The 25,503-nt window shown below is 44.0% G+C and overlaps 1 protein-coding gene across 1 annotated transcript in view; it reads right to left on the bottom strand.

The window, feature by feature from the left end:
* Thada (THADA armadillo repeat containing) overlaps positions 1–25,503 on the bottom strand; it is a 282,053-nt gene that overhangs the window by 83,620 nt on the left and 172,930 nt on the right. The window contains exon 30 of the mRNA XM_051161396.1: positions 2,783–2,901. Within this exon, the coding sequence (XP_051017353.1) occupies positions 2,783–2,901 (119 nt within the window). The remainder of the gene's footprint in view (positions 1–2,782; positions 2,902–25,503) is intronic.

Genomic DNA, 25,503 nt, shown 5'->3' with positions numbered 1-25,503 from the left:
GCATATCTGCAACCTGCAGATAGCAAGGGCAGCGGGCAGGGCCACCCTTGAAGACTAGCCTGCATCCTCTGCGGCAGGCACCCTGGACAACCTTTCCAGGCCAGGGCCCACTCTAATTCTCACTCAGTCCCTGCCCCGGGCTGGCTGAGTTTTCTGCCAGGAGTTGGTAACTGCTGCCCTCGCCGCAGGAGGAGGATGTGGAACTGAACTGAGAAGGGAAGAGAGAAAAAGGGAGAAGGAAGGGACGTGAGGATTAATGAGCTGATTTCCATAAAGGCTCTGACACCCTGGAATAAAAAGCAACCCGTGAGAGCAGAAGCCTCATCCTTTATTCAAGCCGCGCTGCCAGCTGGCCATTTATCACGTAAAAGTCCCCCAACAACTCCATGTTCATTGCTCACCTTATTAATCCCGTGAAGTCAAACACGAAGATGCGACACAAGTTTTTATGTGCTCTCAACTTGAGAGTCCAAATTTAAAAATTCAATTGATTTATTCATTGCTCCAAAGCTGTTTTTGCTGTTGTTGTTTTTTAAAGAAGCCGTTTGGAACAAAAGGACAAATAAGTGACATGTGCCCTAAAATTCTTGAGCTTATTGGACTGAATGCACTCAATGATCAAATAGCCACAGGAGGAAAAGGTGCTGCTGCTAGAACTTGATCAACAGTTTCTCCGCCCAGCAACAGTCATTTCTCATAGGTTACACTAGAAAGGCACAGAGACCCTCAATGAGCCCCAGGCACACTTAGCTTTCATGTGTAAATGACCAGGAACATAAAGGGCCTTCTCAGCAGTTGAATTTGGAATGCTCAGCACTGTACCGTCTTCATGGCAAAGCAGGGAAGAAGAGTAAGAAAGGGTTTGTTTTAAGAAGTGACTACCGTGACCCTAAATGGGTTCATCTGAGCATGCAGTTAACTGTGTAGACAAATACCTCCCTCCGACAGCCAGAGGCCCTGGCAGACAAGGTAGGCATGGGGTAGGTTACGGTTTCATTACGTACATGGAGTGCTATGGCTTCCAAGTCAGGGCCTCTTCAATGATGTGGATAACACAGAATGGCCGGTGCAAAGCTCTGGAATGTACTGTGCTTTGGCAGCAGGATTTCCTTCCAAACTCTATTCTAGGCCCTGAATACACCCTGATTAATATTTGTAAAAACCTATATTGGGGAGTAAGAGGAGGCCTGGCATGAGGAGCCACCCAGAGACCACCCACAGAGTGGAAAGTTCACACGCGGATAATAGAAAGTTGACTGTATTGGAAACAGAAAAGGGGCTTTCCTGTACTTCAGGCAAGGAGGTAGAAACCCAGTGAGCTGATGTGATTAGTGCCTTTATCTTCTAGACTAAGGCTAAGAAAATCAGAGGAAAAACTCAGAGAAGGACATTGAAGGGATGATGACAATGAAAAGGCTGATGGGCAACAGTGACAGGGACCGTGGCGGATGCTTGCCAAGGCAGGAAGGCCTTCTCCAGCTGAGGAGCATGGAGGGAGAAGTACTACTTTGCCAGCCATCTTCAGGCACTGGGCAAACTGCAGTCCAACAAGGGTTGGCCTGCCCCTCCATCTTCTCTTTCTCATGCAACAAGAAGGAATGGACTGAGGAAGTGGGCACGTGATGACTGCCTAAGAATAAGGGGTAGAATTCCTGTACAGCAGCTTAAGAACCAAGGCTTGATTATTGGAGAGTTTATGGCTGGAAAAGGGTTTCAGCAAATGATTCCTGGAGAACCTCTACTTCCTGATCCCCAGAAATAACAGCTATGAAGATCTCACCTGTTACTTGGTGAAATGCTAAGGCACATATGTGACCCCAAGTCTCTGTTCTCCCAGGTGGTGTGTCTTAGAGAGGCCAAGGGCAACAGGACTGTGCAGAAGGTAAGTGGTATCAGGCTAGGGAAACCATTTAACAGCTTGCCTTAACTTCAGTGGTACTTCAGACAGAGAGCACACCCTCAGCACCCCTGCCCACAGTTAATACCTGAGACAGCCATTACACACCCTACCACTACAGCCACCACCGTGGATGGGCACCACTGGCTCCCCTCACTGTCGGTTGGGCCTGCCCAGTTTCCTCTGCCTCATGGAGGATCCCCTCATCACTTCACATGGCCATCCCAAGTGCCACTGAACTCTTTAACTACCTCTGCCAGAGTTAACTCATCCAGGGAAAGGGACAGTGTCCTACCAGTATCTGGGGACGTAAACAAAGATTCCAAACACAGTGTTATATAACAAAACTGAAGATTGTTTTCACTCTTTTTATCTTTATAGTCTAAGTTCCAGAACAAACATTGGTTAGAATGACAAAAAAGCAAAGTCCCCGCTCTGCTTCTGCTTACACATGCTACTCTACTGCTCACCTAACCGTGGTAACTTTCGTTTCCCTTTCCCATCCAAGTCCCACTTTCCCTTTAGTGCCTGCTCACGTCACCCAAGGATCATCAACCTTTAAGCTGCCATGGCTCCTAAGGGTTTTTACACTCAAGACCAGGCAACTGCTGTCATTTGTAGTTACAACGCTTACCCAGGGCTGGGTACTTGGTGAGGGTAAGGAACATCTGACTGCTGAACCCTATCACACCCCCAACCTCAACACTCAGCAATTTAGAAAATTTGTCAAGAAATGTTTTCTTTACCACAATGCAAAGGTCTGAAATACTCTGAAAAGTCTGGGAAACTCATGTAAATAACTTAAAACTTCTCACCACTAGAAACAGCAGTTCTCAAACACACCACTAGCCCAACACCACCTCCTCATGTGGGCGTTTCACATACCTCATGGCTAGCCAGAGTTTGGCCTTGATGCAAACAGTGATGCTACTGAGCTCCTGCTGAAAATCTGCATTTGTTCTGTGTCTGCCGTCTGTAACGTAGGCTTGTAACAAATGGAAAACCTGAACCAGAAAAGAGAAAAGCAGTACTCTGCTGTGAAAATGGAATTTCCATAAATGCTCAGGTCCTCCCTCTTAGATTTCCTCAAATTAGTCCCCCTCAAAGGAAACAGACTCTGGTCTTCACAGGAAAGCATGCTGAAAGCTGCAGGGTGGGGAAGATGTAGCAGTGGTCAGAAACTCAGGACTTGAGCAAACCCATGCCCTGGGTCGTTCCCACAACGCCCCAGAGTGCGGATCACTGTGACCACATAGCCATCTTCCTCAAGAGCTTCTGTACACAGCTTATGCCAGCAGTCTGACATGAAACTAAATCTTTGCATAAGAAGGAACCATGAACCTAAGAGGTTTAGACACAAGTCTGGGCTCATCAGGGCAGTGCGGGCTGATGAGGTAGGCATAGCACACCTGTGTGGAAGCAGAAAGTGGTGTCTGTGACGGTCTGAAAGTTTTTCAGACTTTCCCTTGGCAGTGAGAAGGGACAGCAATCAGAGGTGGTGAACACTTTTGACACTTACATGGTGACTATTTACCATAATTGAAAGTGGAAAGGGTAGATCTTGGTGTCTCTCAAGTGTTTGTATTTAGGATGGTGGCACTGTCTAACCACACAAACAACCCAGACCATAGCAAATGTGTGTGGATTCCTCCTCAGCTATGGCACCCACATCGCCTCTGTGAGGCACAACTCTTTGGGGAAGAATGAATGAGACAGGGTAGATAAGGTTCTCTGGCCTGAGACTCATGGCAGACAACTCCTTTGGCTGGTCCCATCATCTACATGAGATGACGAGGGTAAAGGAAACAAGTACCAATAAACATCAAGAATTTAAACCTTAAGCCAGGCGTGGTGGTGCATGTCTTTAATCCCAGCACCCAGGAGGCAGAGGCAGGTGGATTGCTGTGAGTTTGAGGCCAGTCTGGTCTACAAAGCAAGTCCAGGACAGCCAAGGCTACACAGAGAAACCCTGTCTCGGAAAAAAAAAAAAAAAAAAAAGGAAGAAGAAGAAGAAGAAGAAAAAGAATTTAAACATCCATTTCAGTATTATTTCTTTTCTTCTCTGTTGACTCTTCTGCCAGGAGTGTTGGGTACAGACACAAGAGCTGACACATCTGGTTTTATGTGGACTCTCTGGGTAAGTCCACAGTGTCGTCTCCCAGTCTGTGTACCAGTCTTCCAAGTGCTGGCATTACAGGTATGAGTCACATGCCTAGATTTCCCCCTGTGTCCTTTAAGATATGAACTCAAGTAGCCTAGGCTGGTCTCAAACCGCCTATGTAGCTGAGGCTAGCCTTGAACAGGTCAATCCTCCTGCCTCCGCCCCTGAATACCAGAATTACAGGTGTATGCCACCATACCCAGTGTAACTTCTTTCTGAAGTAGGAGTATACAGGAGTGTGGTCCAGCCTCTGTGTGAACACTGAAACACTTTCTCTAACAAAGCACCTATTCTTTCAGGAGCACCCGATCAGACGCTGCTCCCTCACCACAGCCTGCAGGGACCAAACCACCCGGCATAGAGCCTGGAGCACTGGGCTGGCTGGGGCTCCGTTCCTATGTAGTGACTGCCAGAGGGAAAAACACCTCCTTCGGCCTCAATCCCACTGTCCCAAAAAAGCTGGCAAAGTCACTGGGCCTTGCTTTCTTTTCTCCACAGCTGCACTAAACCAACCACCAGGGCTTTCATGTGTCACAGCGCTGTAATTAATCAGCAGACACCAGCAAAACACACGGCTGTGGAATTTACTTGTCAGGAGAGCCGTGAGGTTTCAGACGCTTCTCATTTAGAAGCAATCACTTCAGAAATAACCCCTGGTGGATGTTTAAGCGCTGGCCTATATTTGCTCACCTTGCTTGGCAAAAACAAGACTGTTTTTGAAACGCTTGGTAGATCTGGCTTATGAATGTCAGCCTACAGGCCCATCAAATCTGTCACTCTGGGAAACAGCAGACAACAATTGTGATCCCAGTTACCAAGGACAGAGAGTGATCTGTCTGCACCTGACAAGTGGACAGGAGGTGCATGCAGGCAAACCCGGTAGACATAAGCAAGAGGAGGAGGCAGCGCCATACAAATTGACCATGTCAGAGAAGCAGAGGAGAGTGGAGCAGGGAAGGAAAAGGAACCGGCAAGGCACATGAAGGAGAGGAGAGGCTTGCAAGCAAACGTGAAATAGATTAGTGTTTCTGAAAGTACTAATGAAATTATTTGAACACACAATGTTCCTCACATGACATTTGAAACACTGGGCTCAAGAAGAACAAAGCAGTCACTAGGTGTGAAGTTCAGATAGATGGCCTGAGAGCTCTGGAAAGAGCCACTTGTCCCTCAGCTCTTGGGGCTGGAAGACACAAGGCCACTCTTATCTCTTTCCCCATTTGCCTAAAATGCTGGTGCAGAGCATGGTCAGGCCCAGGCGTGTGATAACTTGCAAACAGCCAGAACCAAGCATAGAGTAGCCAGACCTGCCAGTCCAGAGACAAGAGAGCTCATAGATACACCAAAGTGCTCACAAGTTAGCAACAGTGGTCACAAATACTAATTAAGCAAGTATTGTGACCAGAAAGTGTCCTGGGAACTGCAGCTTACGTTTATGGTTGCTGAGATGCCAATCACAGTGCACACATCCGAGAGCACACAGGCATGGCTGCAAACCAATGACTCGCTAGGCACGTTCTTTGCTCAACTAATTTACCTTCCGTTTCTCACATCAGTTTTAGTAGATAGCACTCTCCTTTTCTTTTTCAATTGATTATTACTCTGTGTGTTTATGTCTATGTCTACGTGTGTGCGTGTGCATGTGCGTGTATGTGCGTGTGTGTGTGTGTGTGTGTGTGTGTGTGTGTGTGTGTGTGTGTGATGGCACCTGTGTAGAAGTCAGGGGACATATTTTTTGTTGTTGTTTTTCGAGGCAGGGTTTCTCTGTGTAGCCTTGGCTGTCCTGGACTCACTCTGTAGACCACGCTAGCCTCGAACTCAGAGATCTGCCTGTCTCTGCCTCCCGAGTGCTGGGAATAAAGGCATACGCTACCACCACCTGGCTTTCAGGGGACGTATTTTAGGAATCAGTTCTGATGATGGAACTTAAGCTGTCAAGCTTGCATAGCAAGCACTTTTACTGGCTTGGCTGAGTCATCTTGCCAGCCCAGTAGCCCCCTCCATGGCAAATATATTCCAAGATCACTGTCGGGTGCCTGAAACCTCAGTTAATATAAGCCTTATATAACAATATATTTTTCATATATATACACACATACATACTGACAGAAAGTTTAACTTTCAAACTCATCTTAACAAAAGAGAAATGGCAATAATAAAATAGGAAACAACAGTGTATTGTAATAAACATTATTTAAAACTTATTAACTATTTGTTTCTGGAACTCAGAGATCTGCCTGCCTCTGCCTCCTAAGTGCTAGGATTAAAGGTGAACACCACCACACCCAGTTTGAACTTTAATATTTTTGGACTACAGTTGATGATCACTGAAACTTCAGAAAAAGTCACTAATAATTGCTTATCTTGTAACTAGAGAGATATAGTGTTTCTTTTGTCAAACAACACACACACACACACACACACACACACACCCCACACCCCTCTACCTACCTACCTGGCATACATTACGTTCCTGATTTTAAAAGAGTAGGTTCTGTTGTGCATGCATTGTCTGGTCCCTACCTGTAAACCCCATTCTAAAAATAAGGTCAAAGACGTCATTATAAAAGGATTGATACTCTTATCTGTCAACGAAAAGAAATTTGCTGGAGTCAAGGCAAGAGCACGTAATTAGGGAGACTGGATTTGAAGGAAATGATCCTATTACCCACACGGAGGCTCACAATTACATGTAACTCCAGTTCTGGAGGACCTGATGCCTCCTTCTGGCTTCACAGGCACTAAACACACTTATCACACACACACACTCAACACACACACATACAATAAAAAAAAAAAAAAAAACTTTCAAGGGCTGAAGAGATGGCTCAGAGGTTAAGAGCACTGGCTGCTCTTCCAAAGGTCCTGAGTTCAATTCCCAGCAGCTATATGGTGGCTCACAACCATTGGTAATGAGATCCGGTGCCCTCTTCTGGCCTGCAGGTGTACATGCAGACAGAAGACTGCTCTATACATAATAAATAAATAAATCTTTTAAAAAATCTCTCAAATGTGTTTTAATACTCAAAAGTGGTTGGCTAACTGTAACAATGTACCACATTAGTGAAACTAGGAGAAGAAGGTTAGGGGAAAGGAGAGGAGTATACATGGGAACCCTTTGTACTACGAATATATTTTATGAGCATTTTCATAAAATAACACAGTTTAAAAATAGTCTACTAGCGGGCCAGGTGTGGTGGTGCACGCCTTTAATCCCAGCACTTGGGAGGCAAAGACTGGTGGATCACTGTGAGTTCGAGGTCAGCCTGGTCTACAAAGCAAGTCCAGAACAGCCAAGGCTACACAGAGAGACCCTGTCTCAAAAAAAAACAAAAATAAAATAAAATAAAATAACATCGTCAATTAGCTAGAAAAATACTGGGACTGGTGAGGCATAAGAAGCAGTTCTGTGTGACAAGAGGATCAGTAGGAGTGTGGGTCAGGATGGAAATGGTTCCTGTCATGTAGCCAGCAGAGCCCTCTCCAAAGGGAAAGCTTTAGTAACTTGCAGAGAGATGTCAAGGGTAGGTGGAGGCTGGAGCATTCAAGGTGGGAGTCTAGTAAAGACGTGGTGTCTTGGAATCGGGGGCTGCAGACTAACAGTCTTGTTGGCTACAAGGCCTCATGGCCTATTCAGTGCATATATAAAAACATTCAGGACCTGGGAGACATCCTATCAGCATCACCTTTATTTTCAACTTCTTTTAAAAACTCAGAAGACCCACTTGTAGTCGACCGAACAAGTCACAAGTCACCCGTGTACAGCTGAATGGCAGGCGCTACGTACTGCTCACTACTCTGATTGCTAAGGGAGCACTAGTGCCATTCATCACTGCTCATTTTTTTTTTAACTTTGGAAAATCAAAACTAAAGTAAAATATTTACAAAATCCAAGATGGTCTCAGAGGTCTGAAGGCAGAGGATAGACAGAGAGGGCCTGAGTGTGGGTGATCCCTCTAGGTGTGTAGGCAGGACAGCACTCTGATTTGGCGGTGCCCTCTAAAGCATCTACACTCTAGCAGCAGGAAGTAGAGAGCGAGGCTCATGTGAGAGAGCCTGGGCTGCTGAGGAGGGCGGCAGCTGGGAAAAAAGAGAGGACATCAGAAAGCTGCTCTTAACTTGGGAGGGTGGGTTGCCTCTCAAGACCAGGACTGGAAGGGTATCCTCAGCAAGTTTGAGAAGGAGGGAGGGGGACTGAATTAGCTGGGATTTAACATCTCATTTACTGAGATGTGGAGTGGGGATTAGCTGTGTGATGGCTTCTCTTGTTAGTCAGTTATTGTACAAAACAGCAATTCTTTTGAGGCGAGACAGAATTCTGCCAATCTCTTAAACTTGGAGCAGGAGTACAGCCTGTTTACCTCTAGTACAGAAGGTACCTAAAGTGGATTCAGAGGTATCATCAGTGAAAGGAAACAGAAGAAGAACGCTTTGCTGCTTCAAGATAACCATGCCTGATGGCTCAACTGGCAGACCCCTTGCTGTACCAACCTGGTGAGGTGAGTTCAGAGCCCAAGGCAAAGTGGAAGGAGAGAAGTGACTTGACAAAGTTGTTCTCTGACCTTCGCATGAATGCCATGGGCACCCAATGTACATGCAAAGATAGGAAGGACGGAAGGAAGGAAGGAAGGAAGGAAGGAAGGAAGGAAGGAAGGAAGGGAGGAAGGATAGTTATGTCTCAGTCAGAAAGAGGCAGAACTGATCCCATATGGCAGCAGCATGCCCTGATGTCGCCAGCATGGATGGTCAGGGCTGCTCTAGGGAGGGGAAGGGACTGCACTGAATGAATGAAGGTCAAGGATCCTGTACTTCTTACCCTGAAAGACCTTAGTGAGTGCCTTAGTGAGACACTACAGTGAGAATCTGGAAACAATTAGTGCCCCTCCCTACTCAGACTCTAAACAGAGACTGGGGGTGGGGGAGGCATCTATGGGTAGCATGGGGTCTGCCTGGGCAGCCTAGGATCTTAAAAGCACGAATGTAATGCATTCTGACTAAGTGTCACGGGCCTAAAAAGTCATGAGGCAATTCCCTGAAGAGACTTGCACCGCACTAGTAAAATATGTCTGGTTTATGCTGCTGGACTAAAATAGTGACTTGTGTGGGACAAGATCAAGATGATATATGGCTGTTTGGGAATGCAATGCTGAGACGGGTTTTCTCCTCCACGGAGCATGGCTTTCAGGCCAGTTTCCCTCCCTTTAAAATCAACAGCAGGTGAGCTCCACAATTCAGCAGGCCCCAGCAGTTACAGAGCAGGCTTAGGCACGCCTGAGAAAAGGCCAATTCTATTAGGACAAGAGACACTCATCTCAAAGGTCAGACATAACGGGGGCAAGTGGATCATAACCATTAGTGACCCTAAACTCTGATGATCAAATGTTAATTGATTCACTTTTGCAACTGGATTTTGCTAAATAAATAAAGAAAATAAATTCAGACTTTCCCCCTTGCAGCATGCAGTCCTGTTCCATTTGGCAGTGTGCACTCGCCTGCATCTGCCTTCCTGCCCGCCTTCATCCTGCATCACTCTAACTGCAACTAAGTCAGGGCCACATTTTTCCACACTCAATATTTATACAAGATTTTATTTCTGCTGGTAAAACATCTGTATTTTTTTAGGGACTTAAATAAATGTTCCATGCCAGGAATATATAGTATAGGGTGATGTCAGGACCCCCCTTTTTTCTAGACTCACTGGTAAGAACAGGCAAACATTGTTTCAGCCTGTAGCTGGGAATGTGACTATTTATCCTGTCAACTTAATTCGTACAAACACAACTAAAGGCAGGCAGCACAAGCATTTTATGGCTTTAAGTCAGACTGAAAAGGGGGTAGGAGGGGACGGCTGAGAAAAGAATCTAAACTTTCTAATTCACAGAACCATGCCTCTTCACATAACTGCTGGAGTGGATATAACAAACATTTCAAAAGAGAGCACACAAGTGTGTGTGTGTGTGTGTGTGTGTGTGTGTGTGTGTGTGTGTGCGTGCGCGTGCGCACGTGTGGTAGGGAGCATTGGTAAAAGCCCAGCAGCATCTCTCAGTTCCAGCTCCCGAGGCCCAGGCTGCAGGGCTAGATTTTTGCTTTGGCCACACTGACTGGAGCCCCAGGTAGAGCACAGTTTCTCAGGAGCATCATTGTTGCTTGGGCTTGTTAGGCACATGTACTTGCCTGTGCTGTTGGTACAGAAAGCCCAGTGAAGGGCTTCTTACTGCCAGTCATACTGTCACAGTCCTTGGAGGAGTATGGACTCCAGGCAACACTTGAGTTCCTTAGCTGGATCATCCCCTAGAAGAAGGGCTTGTGCCACCCACAATCATCCCACAATGGACTCTCCAATAGAGAGCAAGGCAGGAAACAGTTTAAGCAGCTGCTCCCCCAAACTTCAGTCTGTTTATGAGATGAGAGAACACACTCCTGCAAAGTTCTTGGCAAGTAGTGTCTTTGTGGAAAAGGACAGTAATCCCAGGGGAAGCTACTTCTTGCCTGATCAGCCTGGGGAATGCACCACATACCTTGAAGGACTGAAACATACAAACCCGTGCAAACGGGTGTGTGGAAATTTGCTGTGCCCCTCCTTTCTTTCTGGTACTCTCCCACCAGGCTGCTCAAGAACCCAAAGACTTTGTACCTGGATGATGTCTTTCCTCCAGTACCTTTTTTCTTTCTTTTCTGTTCTTTTTTTTTCCCCCCACATGGCTGTCAGTTTTCTAATGGTAATGCTCGGAAGTTAAAGCTCTCTTCAAGGACTTGCTGGGCCATGAAAGCTCAACCTACATTGCTAGTTTTACCTTCTACCTTCCCTACTTCATAAACCTTTTCAATGCCCACAAGAGATGAGCTTCTACTCCTGACAACCCAGCAATGCTACTTGGGTCAGCCTGGTACTTCCCGCTGCTCATCTACTCTCTCCAGCTGGGCTACAGGAACTCTACTCCAACCATAGGGCCAACGTCCAACATTCCTGGGCCTGCGTACTGACCTCTTCCTTGCCCCAAGGCTCTCATTTCCTTCTTTGTTCCCAACAGTCCTGTGCCCTGTGCCGGCTCCCTTCTCCCCTCCTCATACATGCTAGGTAAAGCTCTGTTACTTAACAGTTACCAACTTGCAACATTCTTTCCTAATAGAGGTCCTAGAAGCAAAGAATCGTGTCTTATTCTTCTCCACAGCTCCTTGGGGTTACTGGCATGAGTCAGTCATGATACAAGGCTAGGAGAACATTTACAATTTCTGTATCACTGGATCCTTAAAGACTGGAGATAACAGTAAAATCTGTGACATAGCAAAACTTATCAAAAACTAACCAAGCAGGGGCTGGAGAGATGGCTCAGTGATTAGGAGCACTGGCTATTCTTTCAGAGGGCATGGGTTCAAATACCAGCACCCACATGGTAGCTCACTACATTTGTAACTCTGGTCCCAGGGGATCGTGTGCTCTCTTCTGGTCTCCTTGGTACCAGGCATGCATGTACTATACATATCCATACATGTAGGCAAAACACTCATACAAATCACTAAGAGGATAAGGAAGGTACAATATATCACATAAAAACTGGAAACTAAAGCTGGTCGTGGTGGCACGCACCTGTAATCCCAGGCAGGCAGATCTCTGTGAGTTCATGGCCACCCTGGTCTACAAAGTGAGTCTAGGGCAGCCAAGGACACACACACAAATCCTGTTTCGAAAAACAACAACAACAAAACAAAACAAAAACCCAATTGGAAACTAAAAAGTTTTTTTGACATTTATTTTTTAAAATTAACTTATTTGTTGCAGTAGTATTTGTAAGGGTCAGAGAACAACTTTCAGGAGTCAGCTCTCTCCTTCCACTGCCTGGGGCTCAGGGACTGAAGTCAAGCTGTCTGGCTTAAGAGGTAATCATATTTAGCAGCAGAACCATCCCCACTGGCCTCAAAATGGAAACTTTTATACAGCAAAAACTATAGTGATTAGTCAACAGTAAAGGAAAAACATGATAAAATATTTGCCAATCCATCTCTTATTAACAGAAATGAAAACAACGAAATTAAATATGGGCATGGTGACAAATGCTTTTAATCCTACCACTTAGGAGGCAGAGGCAGGCAGATGTCTGAGTTAGCGATCAGCCAGGAATTTATAGTGAGACTCTGTCTAAAAAGCGGTGGGGGCAGGTTTTAGATTTCCATACTTCCGTAATTTACGCACGAATAGTACTGCAAAGGAAATATCTAGTGCTTTTAATTCATTAAGCAGGTAGGTCCAAATGACCCAATTAACAACTCTGTGGCTGTTTGAGAAATAATACACACAGGCTGAAAGGCCTTCTGTGTATGACTTCCTTTTCAAACGGCCATAATATCCACTAATGGGATGCATGTGCCCATAACTTCCCACTCTCTGGACTCCTCGGGTTGTGGTTCCATGTTAGTTTCTTGTGACACTGACTTTCTATCTTAGCAGCCACCTAGTATCAACTTTAGGAAGGCACCACAGCATCGCCAGGAGTGTGGCAAGAGCTAGTGTTTTTAACTGCTACTTTAAGCAGTAGTTCACATGTCTGACAGATGGCCAGTATCACAGCATTGCTCCCCAGTTTCAGATATCCTATGCCTTGGCACACCCCTTTGGGAACTGCAAATGTTTAGCAAAGAATATAAACAATGTACAGATGAAATACAAATAGCCAATAAACATATGAGAAAATGTTTAATTTCATTGTGGTTTAAGGAAATGCAATAACCCAATTTTCCCCTTCTTTTAACAGAAAGCAGTGGGTTTCATTATAACATTGTCATGTGTCCTTTCACTCTGTTCTTACCATCTGTTCCTCTAACACCATCCACTTCTTTGGCCCTAAACAATGTATTTTTAAGTCAAAGTGATTGACAAAAAAAAATTTTTTTTTTTGAAGGATAAAACCCAATTAATAACTAGCTAAGAAAACAAACACATGAATTCATCAATGAGTTAGAAAGTGGGCAGCAGAGCCATGTTTTTACATGTAGAACTTACTATACTTTACTATGGGAGCTAGGCAAAACAACTCCATACCAAGTTTGGCAGTGGCTATCAAAATGGAAAATATGCACTTTCTTCAGTCTCACAATGTTTTAGGTGTTTTTTTTGTAGACACACTTCCAAGTGTGGAAAGGTGTACATGTTCAAGAATGACCTTTAGACATATTGGTTGTAACAGTTACTGATACAGAACCAGCTGGAAAAGCTATGGCATATTCCTGTGAGTATCATAGCCAAACTGTACAGCTATTAGGAAGAAATGTGGATTTAAAAGTACCTAACTGGAAACATCTCTAAGTTATACTGTTAAACAAAAAGGAATATATATTGTTTGTTTGCTTTTCAAGACAGGAGATCTCTGTTACACAGAGCCACTGGCTGTCCTGGACTCACTTTGTAGAGCCAGCTGGCCTCAAACTCACAGATATCCATCTGCCTCTGCCTCCCCAAGTGCTGGGATTACAGGGGGCTTTTCAGACTCTCAGGGCTGTAGCAGTGAGTCCCCCTCCTCTTCATCCTCTGTCTTCTTCTAGATGGCTCAATTCACTATGTAGCTAGGCTGACCTTGAACTTGAGAGCCTCCTGCCTCAGGAGCCTGACTACTGGGGTGGCAAGTGTGCCACTTTACCTGACTCCCTGGGCTGATCCTTTGACTTTTTAGTTGTATACCCAGTGGTGCTTGAAGAGGCCAGGGAAAGATGGGTAGCATCATTCTTCAGCGCCATCCAATGCTGTCTCTTTGGCAAGCAAGGCTAACAGAAATGTAAAGCGTCTATGTTAATATATACTTTCTGGATTTTAAAGCAGCTGTAACACTTCCCTTATAAAAAGAGTTTGAATCAGAGCAAACAGTTTGGCATGTAGCAGCTGGGCTTCAGGCTGATTAGTGAAAACCATCCAAGCCACCCAGTTAGGGACTTGGACAAACCGCTTTAGGAACTCCCATAAGGCCCTTCAAGCCTGCACCTGGGCCAGAGCCAGAGGCGGCAGCCTCTGGAGGCTGCTGGAGTCCCATGTCCCATGGTAACAGACAGACTCCTCTTTTTGAAAACTGAAGATGGAATTTCTTTTTTTATACACTCTCAGTTGCAGCTTATTTCAAAGGTCATTAAAGTAAACAAAAGAGAAAGGCTAAATCTTTAAAAGTCAAAAAGTGACAACTGTTTATAAAGTGACTGTTTATATTTTCACATGGAGGAAGGAAAAATATGGCTGCTCTAAGCCCCTAGGAATGGAGATGTGGGCGGCTTCCCTTCCACCCTCCCCTGGTTTGCTTGTTCCTTTGCCACTCGGCACCTCTAGCATAAGGAACATCTGTGGCATTCATTTCTGGGACTTCTAGCCAATGGCTGGAGGCTGTACACTACAGCAGGTAGTGTCTCAGGCTGCCTCTGGAGCTCTCTTATTGACTGTGCCTCCGCAATCCCACCAACCCTGGGCATTATCTAAAGCCATACAGGCACGCCACAGTAGGCTCTCCCCAAATCCCCGGAGGGTAGTGATCCTGTGAGACCTCAGTGAAGGAAAGGCCAGATCAATAGATCCTTGTGTGCTTCCTCTGACCCTGAGTAATCAAAAGCAGCTGAGCTGACAATGAACTCTGGGTGGTCAGCATGTATGAACTTGTAAGTGGATTTCAACCAGTTACTAGGTGCATTCGGTGGTATGAAGACATGGATGGCATTGAGAAACCACCTAAGCGGCACTGCTGCATGAGCCTAATCAGGGAGCAACTCTCAGTCTAGCATTTAAAAACCTTATCTTTTCTACTTGTTCATTAAGGCTGAGTTCACCAACTCCCTCTCCGAAGTTCTCCCAAACAATGCCAGGTCATAATTACCTCTCCTCATCCTCTTGTCCCATTTAATCTATTAGCGGAACCACCCATTTGGCACCTAACAGATGTTGTCTTGATTACTATTTGTCCTTTTATGAAAACCACCTCCAACAGAGTTTTCCAGGAGTGAAAAGGTTTGTTGGTTTGATTTTAAATATAAGGCAATTTCCATGTGGGCTGAGATAAGCAGTAAATGGCAAGACTGCTTGCAACATGGTGGTACACATCTGTAATCCCAGGCAAAAGGACTCCCGTGAGTTCAATGCCAACATGTGGTACATGGCAAGGTCCTGTCTCAAAAACCAAAAGTAGAACAAAAACATATGCAAATGGAGAGTCAGTCAGTACTCAGAGCTGGCGTGCCCTGTGACAGGCAGCGGCCCGTCTTCCTGGCTGGCTGACACGTCACATCCATTTTGAGGATATTTACAAACTTCCCTCTAAGTCTGCTTTACCTTCGGAAGCTGTGACCTCAGCATCATTTGTTGAACCAACAGCAAACAGAGCAAGGACTCCTGAGAAGTCACACCCCCACTTCCCACCCCCACGCATCAGCTGTTTTGGCCTTTCCCCCATCACTGCATTGCTGGGCGGCTAGGAGGACTAACTTGGGAAAGGTTTAAAGTTAACATGGGTTTTTACACAGATGAGCCCTCTCGCCCTCTCAGCAGATTATTGGGACAGACTGCAATGGGACAAGAAGACTTCTTGGTTCCCATCAGATTCATACTGAGAAACCTTTGGCTTTGAATTGATAGTCCTAAATCTGCCATGACATTCTCCTGGAACATCTAACTATGTCTAGGACATGTCTGATTGTCACAACCTAAAAACTAACAGGTCCTTGTGATCCAGGCCAGCGAGGCTGGTAAAATGCTTTACAAGGCACCGTAGAGCCTTTTATAACAAAGAAGTATCCAGGCCAAAATGGAAGGAGCACTAAGATGAGCAGCTTTGGAGAACTGTCCAATCACAGGCTCCAGGTGAGGTGAGGCTGGTGACCTTAGAAAACTATAGCAGCTTTCAACTTTACTTCCTCACATATGAAATGGAGCTCGGGAGACAACTTGTGCCATGGGGTAATATGAGGTCTGAAAAGTCATTAGGTGAGAAGTGCTTGTGATTATGCCTTAGCAGGTGAGTCTTCCCCACTGATGAATGGCACGCAGCTTTCCTTTTTCTGGGCAATTTATGACTCCTCTTGAAATAGCTATGACGCCGCTGCTGCTTCCCCCTGCTTGTCTGTTTTCCTCAGCAGGTGTTTTGAGTTGGCCATGGACTTTCTGTGCTTAGCAGTGCTTCCCTAGTGGACTCTGCTAAGTTCCCAGGACACTGTGCTTTTTGGCTATCATCTTATCATAGTTTCTGTCAAGTGGAGGGCAGAGACACATAATGGCCATCCCTTCAGTGCTTTAAGGAGTATGGGTGTGGTGGTGCACTCCTGTAATCCCAGCACTCAGGAGGTGGAGACAGGCAGATCTCTGTGAGTTTGAGGTCAGGCTGGTCTACAAAGTGAATCCAGGACAGCCAAGGCTACACAGAGAAACCCTGTCTCAACACCCCCGCAAGGTATGGTTTTTTCTTAGAAGTTTATCCTTTTTTGTGGCTAAATTTTCTGCATTTCTAATTTATAATATACATTAATTGTATAGCACCATGAAAGGTGAAGTTAGTTACACACACACACACACACACACACACACACACACACACAGAGTATTCCAAAGTAGTCACCTCATAGTCACACTAATAGAATGGTGTATGCCAAGGGCTGAGAGACTGGAGAAACAGGGAGCTGTTTAATGGATGACGAGTTTCAGGCCTGTAAGATAAAAAGTTCTGGAAACTGGCTGCACACCAGCCTAAATATATTTAATACAATGTGTAAGATGGCAAATTTTATGTGTACTTTATCACCATTCATTTTTTCTATTATAAACTACTCTTGGCATGCTCACATAGGATATCTGCAGTGACAGCGTCCTCAGGGAAGCTACAGGAAACCAAAAGGCTATGACGGTTGAACCAAGATGGACCGGAGGAAGAACAATAAACGGCGACTGCGATCCGCCACTGCCGACACCAGCAGGAAGCTCTTCCCAGACCCAGGAGTGACGGAGGTATCTACGATGACTGAATCCTCTGAAACTCCCTTGCCAATGGTCTCCACAGTTCCAATGCTACACCCCTCTTCCATGTCTTAAAACAAAGAGCCTGATTACCTCTGCCCAGCTAGGAACAGACACCCCTGTGTCTGTTGTCCATGTTCTGAGTGGTCAGGTCAATGTGTATAACAAAGAGCCAAGTGGTGGATTGAGACCTTTCAGGGCTGTATGTCATGGGAGAGACAAGGCAGCTCTCCTCTGAAGGGAGGAGCTCTTTTTGAGGCCTCTGGGCAACTCCACCATGTAGGAAAGGGAAAGCAGGGGACAGGAGTTGAGGGGAGAGGAGAGAAGAAGGAAGGAAGAAAAGGAAATAAACAGATTATGAAGACAGAGCCAAGAAAGAGGAAAACAAGAGCAAAGGAGAAGACTTTCTAAGATGCTCCAATCACAGGAAAATTATTGTATGCCATGCATAGAAAATGTTGTGACTTAAACACACACAATCAAAGCAAATAAAATTTACCCAATTCAAGTCAGCAATACTCAATACAGTAATACCATGTTCAGTTTTATTTCTCAAACATGGTTTGAATCCTCTGATTACAGAAATTCTCATTTACCCAAAGTACATGGGTGCTAGAGAGACAGTCCTTGATGCTCTCCCAAAGGACCTGAATTCTGCTTCCAGAACTTCTATCAGGCAGCTCACCACAGCCTGCAGCTCCAGCTTTAGGGAGTCTGACTCTGGTCTCTGTAATCACATGTGACATGTTCTCACATATACACATCAATGAGTTTTGTTGTTGTTTTGTTGGTTTTTCAAGACAGGGTTTCTTTGGATAACCATGGCTGTCCTGGAACTCACTCTGTAGACCAGGCTGGCCTCGAACTCAGGGTTCCACATGTTTCTGCCACAAGTGCTGGGATTAAAGGTATGCACCATCAATCAGCATGGCTTAAGTTATACATATATTTGTTTGGATTTCAAGACTCGGTTTATCTGTGTAGCTTTAGCTGTCCTGGAACCTGTTCTGTAGACCAGGCTGGCCATGAACTCAGAGATCTACTTGCCTCTGCCTCCTGAGTGCTGCAATTAAAAGCATGCACCACCATGGCCCAGCTTAAAAAAATTTTTTTTAAAGAGTATTGGTGAAATGCACATTCACTTTAGATGATCAATTAACTGCTGCTGTAAGCTTGCATTAGTCAGTCAGATACTCTTATAACCCCATTTTAGTTTCTTAAAAAAAAAAAAAAAAAAAGACAACTAGCACCACGCAATGATCATAAAGAACAACATCTGTGAGAGACGTTCCCTGTGATGCTGAGACACGGGGATGACTAAGTGGATGCTAAAGCACAGTCTACTGCTTCCTAGTTGTTCTGCTATTATCATGAAGGAGAAAACCCACAGACCAAGATATTAGAAAAACGTGTTTTTAAAAAAGGTCTCCATCATAATAGCCCTCAAGCTGCAGACTTAAAAATAGCTTCTGCTCTCCAAAGAAACCATGTTTGAAATTGTTGTGATCAGTGCAATCATCTTAGAGAGAGTCAAGCTTCTTCTTAATTGCTGGGCTGGACTATCTGTTTTCCTGTCTTGTCATATGTGCTTTCTCTGTGAACATTCAAAGCCCTGTCAACATTTTCAACCTCTTGCCTCCATTTCTCCCAGTCCCACAGCTTCTCTTTTGAGTGACGACTCTCTCTCATTTACCTGGGCTGAACTCCTCAAAAGTTCACAACTAAACTCCCTGCCTCAGCTCCATGTCAAAGCAGCCTCTTTCTGCTCTTTCATTGTCCCAAGCCCATCTCTGTGACAAAGGTGACCCTCCTAACACTCTAGGTCTTCAGCTCTGGAATGGAAGTCAAGATGAGGGTGCCACGTGAGCAAGAGTTCTGCTTCCTTGATCCTTAGAAGATGTGACAAACAATTATAATTATTCCTGCAATCTCTGCTCATTTTCACAATTCGTTCTTCATGCCCCTTGACCCTGAGCATGAGACCTTGTGTTACTGAAGTACTTCCTGCAGCCCTGCCAGCTGCCCTTTAGACTTGGAAGCTCTCCCTTGTGTCTGCCAAGTGGACACCAGGAGCTGTTTCAAAAGCTTCCTCCTTACTCATGCTCCCTGCCTGCTTTTCGAATGAATGAGCAGGAACACCCACCCTCCCTAAGGTGGAGCAGGTTTGGGGTGGAAAATAAACAATGAAATGAAATCTGGGAAAACTTTCTGTCCATGCAATTGTTCAAACATAGAAACTGCAGGCCTCTCTTACTACATTTTTGCGGCCCTTTCATCTCAAGAGATACTGTCTACTTACTTTCATTAGCTGTCACTTTGGAGAAAGACTTCATTCCTTGGACTCAATACAAGGTATCACCTGCCTTTACATTAACTCAGTTTTTAACAGAGTCCCTTCTTTTTCCTCCTTCACCTCACCTGTTTTCCACATTTGTTGTATGACAAGGATCACTTAAGTTGCTCATTTAAAAAGCAGACTCTGGGGTCTACCTTCAGCCTGACACAATCAAAATCTTCATGAGAGGAACTTGGAACTCTACCTTAAAGTGCCAGGTGCCTCTTAGGCCAGGAAAGTATGGGAAACACTGACAGCCTAGTAACTCTTTCAGTTTTTGTCACTGTTCTAATATCATAGAGGTCTGAAATATCTTGCCAAAATATTTATGTCACAAAGATGCTACCTATTCCAGCTACACTGCCTGGAATTACAATTAATTTGGACTTAAAATAGTATTACTATTTCAACAATTGTATTATTATTTATATTAACTGATAATTGAATAACAAACAAATAATTAAATAATATTGCAATTAAATTACAATAAATAATCAGACAATCTATTTTTTCTATTTTGAGTCTGCTGGTTCCCACTCATGCTTAAAGCCCCAGGAGTGGTGTTATACTGCATTACTACCCATCAAGTGCCACACTGGAGAAGTCCTACATGTGTCCTTGTAACTCACACCAACCTTAATGACTTAGAGGCTACAGAGGTTGCTTAGCAGTTCAGAGTTGCTCTTCCAGTGGACCCAAGATTGATTCCCAGCACCCATTTGGACAGCTAACAATCGTCTCTAACTCCAGCTCCAGGGCATCCAATGTAACTTCTGGTCTCCATGGATACACACATAAACACTCACACAGACATATAAACATAGCAAAAACAAATCTTAAAAAAATTAATGAATGATTAAGTAAAGCAACATTCAATTAAAAGGCAGAGTTCAAGGCCACTCTACAAAGTGAGTCCAGGACAGGTAGGGCTCAAGCAGAAAAGCCCCATCTCAAAAACCCAAAATAAATGAACTAAATGCAACAGGAAACTGTAGGCCCAAAAGACATGAAATATCATTTTAATATAAAATCCAAAAATGTAAAATTTAACAAAAAACAGGAAGCAACTATATTGTAGAATACTGAAAACAAAATTTCCATAGGGTTGTATCACAGTTATGTTCAATGTTACATTTTTTTTCAAAAGGAAGAATTCTACATAAAAGAAAAAGCTTCAAATGTAAACAGTCAATAGTTCCTATGATGAGCTTCACCTCTGAAACTCAGCAGATTGCAAAACTCAGTGCATTGATGGAGTTATTTATAAACTCTACTTCCCACCACCCTTAGCATGGTGTCAACCAACAGTAACAAACTAATGTTTTCCAGTAATCTCCACTGTGCTATTTACTTGCCGGCACTCAGGCCAAGATAATGCGACAGCAACAACAGAGCTAACATCACCATCAAAGAGCTTTGAAGTAAAGGCTGAGAATCATGGCCACACTATGTTCATTTTCTAGCCACTGTAACCTCAATTGTGCCAAACATTTTATAAAGTGATTTGGAGGTAGATTTTAAAAATACTCGCTTTGTTTTCAACTCCTCACGTGCTTCTTTCCTTGAGGAAAGCTTTAGGTAAAGAACATCCTCTTTATATATTACAAAGTAGGTCACCCCAAATGACAGAACACACTTTCTAAACTAAACCCTGACCACTCCTCCTAAATAAAGCTTTTAAAAACTGAAATATAACTCAACCAATGTGAAGTGTACGAACAGCGTGGTGAGCCTCTACATACGCACCAAGTTAAGAGCTGTATTCTTAACAGAGCTGATGAACAGCTCCCTAACACGAGGCGACTCCAGCACACTTGTCTAAAGCATCCCAGGCTGAGGGGCAGCCACTTCACACCAGCGCTAGACTCCACCTGGCTGCTCACCTGTCTGTAAAAGGGAGGAGGCGTCTCCTCTACATTAGAATAGGTGCAGGAAGAAAATGTTCTTATAAAAATGAACAAAGAAGAAAAATCCAAGTTGTGAGTCTTCTGGGACCACTGACTGCACCTTCAAACACTGACTCTTTGCAATGTATCAGCTCCTCAACAAAGCAAATTAGACCTTGGCAGTTGGTATAACTTTTCAGTTTTTCCTGTCTGTGGACCGAATTATGTGTCTGTTTGTCAAATCTCCACACAGTTTGGCCACTTACTTGCTGTCAGTCCCCCTTTCTGCTCTGCTAAGGAATCACCTGCCATTTCCAGGCTCTGTGTATGTGCTAAGTTTTCCACCCTCCCTTCCAAGCCAGGGGTGCAGAATAAAACCCAAGCCTGGCACATACAATTCATGCTCTCCTGATGGCTGAGATAACTGGACCCCAACTGCTGCCTTTGGTCAGCACTCATCCAATCTATCTCCCACCTTGGATTACTTATGGTTCCTTCTCACAATATAAAATCCCTTGACAGTGCTCAACTACAAAGTGTATGTCCACCAGTACAAATGCCTAAATGACAGGGTTCCAGATATAACAAAACCATAGGGAAAGAATTTCTAATGCACAAGAAACCTATTCAAATGAAAATCCAGTCAAAGGAGCTGCTAACTTACTACTTCATACAATCAGTAATGACAAGTGAGAACCCAGGGGCTCGAGGCAGTTCAGTGTTCAGCATGGGCTTACATGTGTGAGGCTCTATCCCAGCACCAAACGCAAACCCACCAGGAAACCTCCAAATGACTGTCAGGTAGTATTTCTTTCTTGACTCTGAAGATGACTGGGAGATTCATTTGTAATGAACACCACTGATAAACATTTTATGGAGTCCCAGCATCAGAATCACATATACATGAACTAAACAAAAGCAAGTCCCTAAAGCAGAACAAGCTTTCCTCAAGCTAGACAGCCTTACCCTGCCAATGAGAGATGTGAGAGCAAGATGACCTGTACATTGCAGAACCTCAGCAGCATGTGGGAAGGTCCTATCCTCCACCCAGCCAGGGACAACAATAATGGCGGGTGGGTGAGTGGCTGTCACAGCTTGAGATTCTGCTCTGCTCTATTCTTCAGGGTTCCTTTCTATGTCCCAGAAAGGAAAGAGGGCATCTAAACTGCATTCTGAGGTGTCAGTGATCACCCACCAATTAAACACAAGAAAAGCATCAGTCTAAGAAGCACTCAAATCCCGCACTGCTTTGGCCTGAAAATACCAATATCCAAATCTTCCACATGAAAAACGGAAGAACTGTCACAGCTTTTGATTACTCTAAACTAACATTAGTCTGTTCGTTCGTTCGTTTGTTCATTCATTCATTCACTATGGCAGTATTGAGTACTTAAGGTTAAATGCTATTGAAGTATGCAAAAAAAATCAGACTTTACATTATTTTTTATCTTAGTTTTGATGTGCATTAGTATGCAGGTGTCAGATCCCTTGGAATTTGAGTTACAGACAGTTGTGAGCTGCCATGTGGGTGCTGAGGATTGAGCCAGATCCTTTGGAAGAGCAGAGAGTGCTCTTAACCACTGAGCCATGTCTCTAGCTGGCTAGTCTTATATCAACTATATATACAAACTACAGTTATCTGAAAGGAGAGATGCTCAATTGAGGAAAAAATGCCTCTATAAGATCCTGCTGTAGGGCATTTTCTTCATAAGTGATTGATGGGGGAGGGTCCAGCCCTTTATGTTTGGTGCCATCCCTAGTTAGGTGGGGCAGGCTGAGCAGGACATAGGAAGCAAGGCAGTGACAGCACTCCTTCCTGGCCTCTGCGTCAGCTCCCGCCTCCAGGTTCCTGCCCTGCTTCAGGTCCTGCCCACTTCCTTTAATGATAAATTGTGCTATGGGAAGTGTAAGCCAAATGAATCCTTTCTTCCCCAACTTATTACAGTAATAGAAAGTCTCAGATAATGATTCAAAAATAAGAACAAGGGGCTGGAGAGATGGCTTGGTGGTTTAAAGCACTTCTTGCTCCTACCGAGGTCCCTGGTTTGACAGCCCCAGCACCCACCTGGTGGTGCACACCCATCTAACATCCTCTTCTGAAACGGCATGCATACAGTTAATAGGCACCCATACCATCAACACATGCACACACAATGAACAAATAAATACATACATAAATAAATCTATCTTTTAAGAGTTAAAAAATAATATTAAAAAGGAAAAGACAAACCCCAACAGGTCTAGAATTCCTATGAAAATTACAAATTTAAAAGGACTTGGGGGTTTGTGGAAATGTCTCAGTGACTGAGTAGTGTGGTATCCTAAAATCCTAAAGGCACTAGGTTTGTTCTCCAGGGTTGCAATATTTTTCCCTTTCAAAACATATTTCATTCTAGACATAAACTATCTGAAGAAAATATTGTAAGCCTAATTCATAATTACTGAGAGAAAATAATACATTAAAAGACATGGCTTAAGCAAGGAGTGGTGGCGTATGCCTTTAATCCCAGCACTCGGGAGGCAGAGGCAGGCTCATCTCTGGAGTTCAAGGCCAGCTTGGTCTACAAAGCAGGTTCAGGACAGCCAAGGCTACATAGGGAAATCTGACTTAAAAAACAAACAAACAATAAAACATGGCTTAATACACCTTTGATGGGCCTTATACTGAATTTATAGAGTACTTGTGTGGGGGGAGAATAACTAACCTTTTTAAAGCCTAATTTTCACCAAGGTAAAACTCTTATTCTTTTTAGATGACTATAAAGTAAACAAGTATAAACCATTTGATTAAATTCACCGATAATAAGGAAGCAGTAAGATGCAGCACAAGGGTACCCAGCACTGGAAAGAATGGATTCTTCATTACCACCAGACCTAAAGAGTGAGAACACGAGGCCGGGAAGGCAGAGCAGGCACAGCACTTGCCTACCACAAATAAACACCGTAGGCTTGAGCCTCAGATCTCAGCAAAAAGGAAGAAACAGAATTAACACAGTGACCATGAAAAAGCACTTGACAACTCAACATCACCTCATTTCTGTTTTGTTTTTGTCGATTCAACAGAAGCCAGAGTTCTCTGGGAAGAGGAATCTGCCCAGTCACTTCTTCATTAATGACTGAGGTGGGACCTGCCGTGCACTGTGGATGGTGCTGCCTCTGGGCAGGTGGTCCTGGATGGATAAGAAAGCAAACTGATAGAGCTGGGGGAGCAAGCCAGCAAAAAGCATGCCTCAGTGGTCTCTGATCCCGTTCCTGCCTCCAGGCTCCTGCACTGGCTTCCCTTCAGGACAGAAAGGACTACATGCAGTAGGGTGAAACAACCCTTTCCTCCCCAAGTTGCTTTAGTTATGGTGTTTTATCATAGAAACAGAAAGATAATTAAGATTAATGTCTATTTATAATGAACATTCTCAACAAACTATAAAGCAAAATGAAAAGTTTTAGACCTAATCAAACACATCTAAGAAAAACATATAGCGATGGCTGAGGAAAGATTGTGATTAGAAACCCCAGACTGCTCAGTCTTACTATTCCTGTATTACACTCAGGGTCCTGACAGCATAATAACACAACAACAAGACAAAACCAGGAGACAGAAGGCATGGTAACTGTAAAGGAACAAAGTGCCTTTGTGTGTAGATGATAAAGGTAGTGAGTCTTAAAGGGACACTGGGACTAGTAAGCTTTGCAGAGTCTCAGACCAAGGTCAGCATATGAAAATTAACACTACTCCCAACATAAGCAATTGCCACTTGGGAGTTAGATGTAAAAAACAGCACTATTTCTAATAACATACAAACCATTAGCTATTATGAGATAAGTCTAACAAGATAAATATGTTTAAGACTCAAGGATTGTTTTGACCAGTAGTCAGCAAAGTTTTCCTGTGAAGGGGCAAAGAGTGAATACAATACAAATTCTGGGAAATATAGTCTCTCTTACAAGCCTAAGCAGCTATAGAAATATGTAAAAAGAGGCATAGCTGTGTTTCAATAAAGCTTTATTCAAAGTAGGATGAAGGCCTGATTGGACTTTTAGACTAGATTGCAACATTGTTGTAGAGAAATGTACTCAAAAGATCTTATTGCTTAATGCTGATTAAAAGTGCCAGACTAGTAAAGTTACTTGCAAACTTGTTGGCTTTTGTGAAGTAGAGATAGCAATCATTTCTTCCCAGAGTAACAACATAAGGAGTTGTAATCTTTTGAATATTAAACTGTTTTATATCTAACTCAGAAATCCTATGGTAACATT

This window comes from Acomys russatus, chromosome 1 (genome assembly GCF_903995435.1).
Source record: "Acomys russatus chromosome 1, mAcoRus1.1, whole genome shotgun sequence".
Lineage (NCBI taxonomy): Eukaryota > Metazoa > Chordata > Mammalia > Rodentia > Muridae > Acomys > Acomys russatus.
This window is presented reverse-complemented; position numbering and strand designations above follow the sequence as displayed.